At 39.6% G+C, this 3,174-nt stretch overlaps 1 protein-coding gene across 1 annotated transcript; it reads right to left on the reverse strand.

Moving 5' to 3' along the window:
- Nucleotides 1–1,010: 1,010 nt before the first annotated feature.
- On the reverse strand, nucleotides 1,011–2,794 carry LOC113405264 (olfactory receptor 10A7-like; the record flags this gene model as incomplete). Its single annotated transcript, XM_026646296.1, has 2 exons — nucleotides 1,874–2,794; nucleotides 1,011–1,133 (listed from the first exon to the last, which is right to left on the reverse strand). Coding segments are annotated over exons 1-2 (1,044 nt in total), but the record flags the coding sequence as incomplete, so codon positions are not given.
- Nucleotides 2,795–3,174: the final 380 nt, after the last annotated feature.

Below are 3,174 nucleotides of genomic sequence, written 5' to 3' on the forward strand. Positions count from 1 at the left end.
AATAAAACACAATACAAACTCTCAGTTGCCTTCACGTTAATTATAAGATATTGGTTTCTCCCTTTATTGATTGCCAGACTCTGCCAGATATGGAACTATGTCTGTCTGATTTACTAGAGTGGTAGGTTCTGGTTTGCATTGCTTGTGGGACACCTTTTCTTTCTTTCTTTCTTTCTTTCTTTCTTTCTTTCTTTCTTTCTTTCTTTCTTTCTTTGAACTGAGATAATATCTAGGAGTCCCGATTATGCATCAGGACCACATTGTTCTATGCTCTGGACAAAACCCGAGCAAAAAGACAACCCTTGTCCCATCGAACTTCCAGTATAATTACATCATTTCCCAATCTGTATGCCTGTTGGAAGATTTTACATTATTATTTGGAGCCCTGGGGATGGCTAATGTTAGGAATTTCCAAAGAGAGGCACCTATTTAATTGCAGTTTTTAATTTCTTCAGGAAAGCAAGAAAAATACTCAGGACCGATCCTCAGCCTGTGTACATTCTCTGCTACAATTTAGAATTTATCGTGGGTTTCTGTACTGAGATAGCTCAAGGCACAATGCAACTTTCTCTTTTGGACTAGTCCCAAAGGAGGGCTCATTACTCTCATTTAGAAGAGACTTGTGCTTTTGGAAGTGAAGAAATAAGTTTCCTCTCTATTCTCCCCATGTCCCTGGTTTTATTCGATTCATACAGTAACTGTGTGTGTTGTTTGTAATGCCTGTGTACACACTTCACTGATTGAGCACCACCATAATACAGAGAAAAGTCCTGATTCTGTCTACATTATTTATGTTGAGCTGTACAGTACTGTCCACGGTAGCCCAATGAAATCAAGTAAGCTTCTTGCATGGAGTAACACCTACCTCAAGAAGATCAACTTGTTTGCTTTCAGGATCTTCATAAGGTGAGCATCATTCCTATGTATAGTCCTGTCCTATGTATACCTCATCTCCACCATCCTGAAATATGCTCTATGAAGTGGAAACTTTTTCCACCTGTATGTCTCACCTGACCGTCCTCCTCCTGTTTTGTGACACCCAAGTTGGGCCCATCTCCAGCTACTCGCTGAATAATGACAGGGTGTTGCCTGTGCTTTACAACACAGTCACCTCTCATGCTGAAGCCATTGAGCTACACCCTGAAGAACAGGATGTGAAAGTGGAACTGAGAAAAGTCTTGATGGGGAAATTGTATTTGCAATGAAATTGGAAATGTTTTTCTCTAGAGCTTGTGAATATCTTCTCAGTGCTAAAGGACTCTCCTTTTCTCATTTCATTTTCTGCTCTGTGTTTAGTAGAAATGGTGAAAAAATTACAAAACAAATGAAGTTACTTTCATTTGGTAACTTCAAATGGACCTATTTTTGTCTTTTTCGTGAAATTTTCTATTGTACTTTATTGTTTATTATTCATGCTCATTTTCTACAATTTTAGTGACATTTTGTTCAAAATCATTCTCAAAATGGTTAGCTTGCAGCACATGAACATTGTTTTCCAAAATTAGCTTTTTTAACAACATATTTCATTGCAATTTTGAGTTAAAATGAAAAAAATCCATGCATATTCATATTAAATGTAGATGAATTTTTGTGATTTTTCTGTGTGTTTCAAGCAGCAGTATATATGATCAACATTTCTGAAACTTTGATGCCTTTTTCTGGCCAAAATTTCTAATTTCATCCCCCCCAGAAAATTGACAAAATGTTTTCAACATTTTTGTGTGTTTCATTCTGCAGTTTTCAGAAACTACTTCAACAGTAGCAGTGAATGGCATTGACATCAAAGGAACTACTCAAGATTTATAGAGTTGGATAACTGATCTCAGAACAAGAAATGTATCACAATTATTTTCTTTGAGAAAATATTTTTTACTTTCAGCCCATCCCACAACAATCTCCACACAGCCCCTTTCACCTCATTGTTCCTCAGGCTGTAGACTATAGGGTTCAAGATGGGGGTGATGGTTGTATACATCAGAGCCAGCACTTTGTTGCTGTCCGGTGAGTTAATGGACTTGGGTCTTAAATAGATCAGGCCACTGCTCCCATAATACAATATCACCACAATGAGGTGTGAGGAGCAGGTGGCGAAAGCTTTGTGTCTGCCATCAGCTGAAGCCATCTTTAAGATGGTGGAGATAATAACAATGTAGGACACAAGGATGAGAGAAAATGGAGTGAAGTTGACCAGTATAGTAGCTGTAAACAACTGCATTTCATATGAAGAGGTGTCAGTGCAAGAAAGCTTAAGCAATGGGGGAATGTCACAGAAGAAATAGTTAATCTGATTGGACCCACAAAATGGCAAGGTGAAAACCCAGGTTGTCTGTACTAGGGATACCACGTTACCACTGAACCAAGAGAGAACTACCAATGAAAGGCAGACCCTCCTGTTCATGATGAGCCTGTACCTCAATGGGTTGCATATGGCCACATAGCGGTCATACGCCATTGCAGCCAGAAGGAAGCACTCAGAGATTCCAAGGAAGAGCAGGAAGTACATTTGTGCAGCACAACCCACATAGGAAATGCTCCTGTTGTCTGAGAGGAAGTTCACCAGCATCTTAGGGATGGTAACCGAGGTGTAGCAGATCTCCAGGAAGGATAAGACTCTGAGAAAGAAATACATAGGGGTTTGAAGGGCTGTGTCTATGGTGATGAGGATGATGAGGATGTTCCCCATCAGAGTAATCAAGTAAATTAACAGATAGATGGAGAACAGAGGCACCTGCAGCTCATGGTGGTTGGACAATCCCAGTAGAATGAATTCAGTCACCGTGGTGAGGTTCCCCATTCTTGATTTCTTTGCATATTTCATCTGTGGGAGACAATAAATACCTAGATATCATGTGAAGAAGTGACCTACTGCAGGAAATAAGGAGAAATAGTCAAAGGCACACATTCTCCAATGGACATTCTATGAGAGTTGGGGGTCAGGTCCTCAAAGATATTTCAGTGGCTCACTCCCTTTGATTTCTATGGGAGTTGGGCACCTAAATACCTTTAAGGATCTGTACCTGGGTGTTTTACTGCCCCATGTGCATTTTGTTGGTGATGGTAATGCAGCATTAAGGTCTGTATATTTGCCTGAGATAGACTTTTGGGTTTTGTTTGGCCATTTGAATTTTGAGGTCTTTAAAACACAATTGTTTATGTCTTACTATCATGTGTGAG

Source organism: Terrapene carolina, unplaced genomic scaffold (genome assembly GCF_002925995.2).
Source record: "Terrapene carolina triunguis isolate 2854851 unplaced genomic scaffold, T_m_triunguis-2.0 Scaffold34802, whole genome shotgun sequence".
NCBI lineage: Eukaryota > Metazoa > Chordata > Testudines > Emydidae > Terrapene > Terrapene triunguis.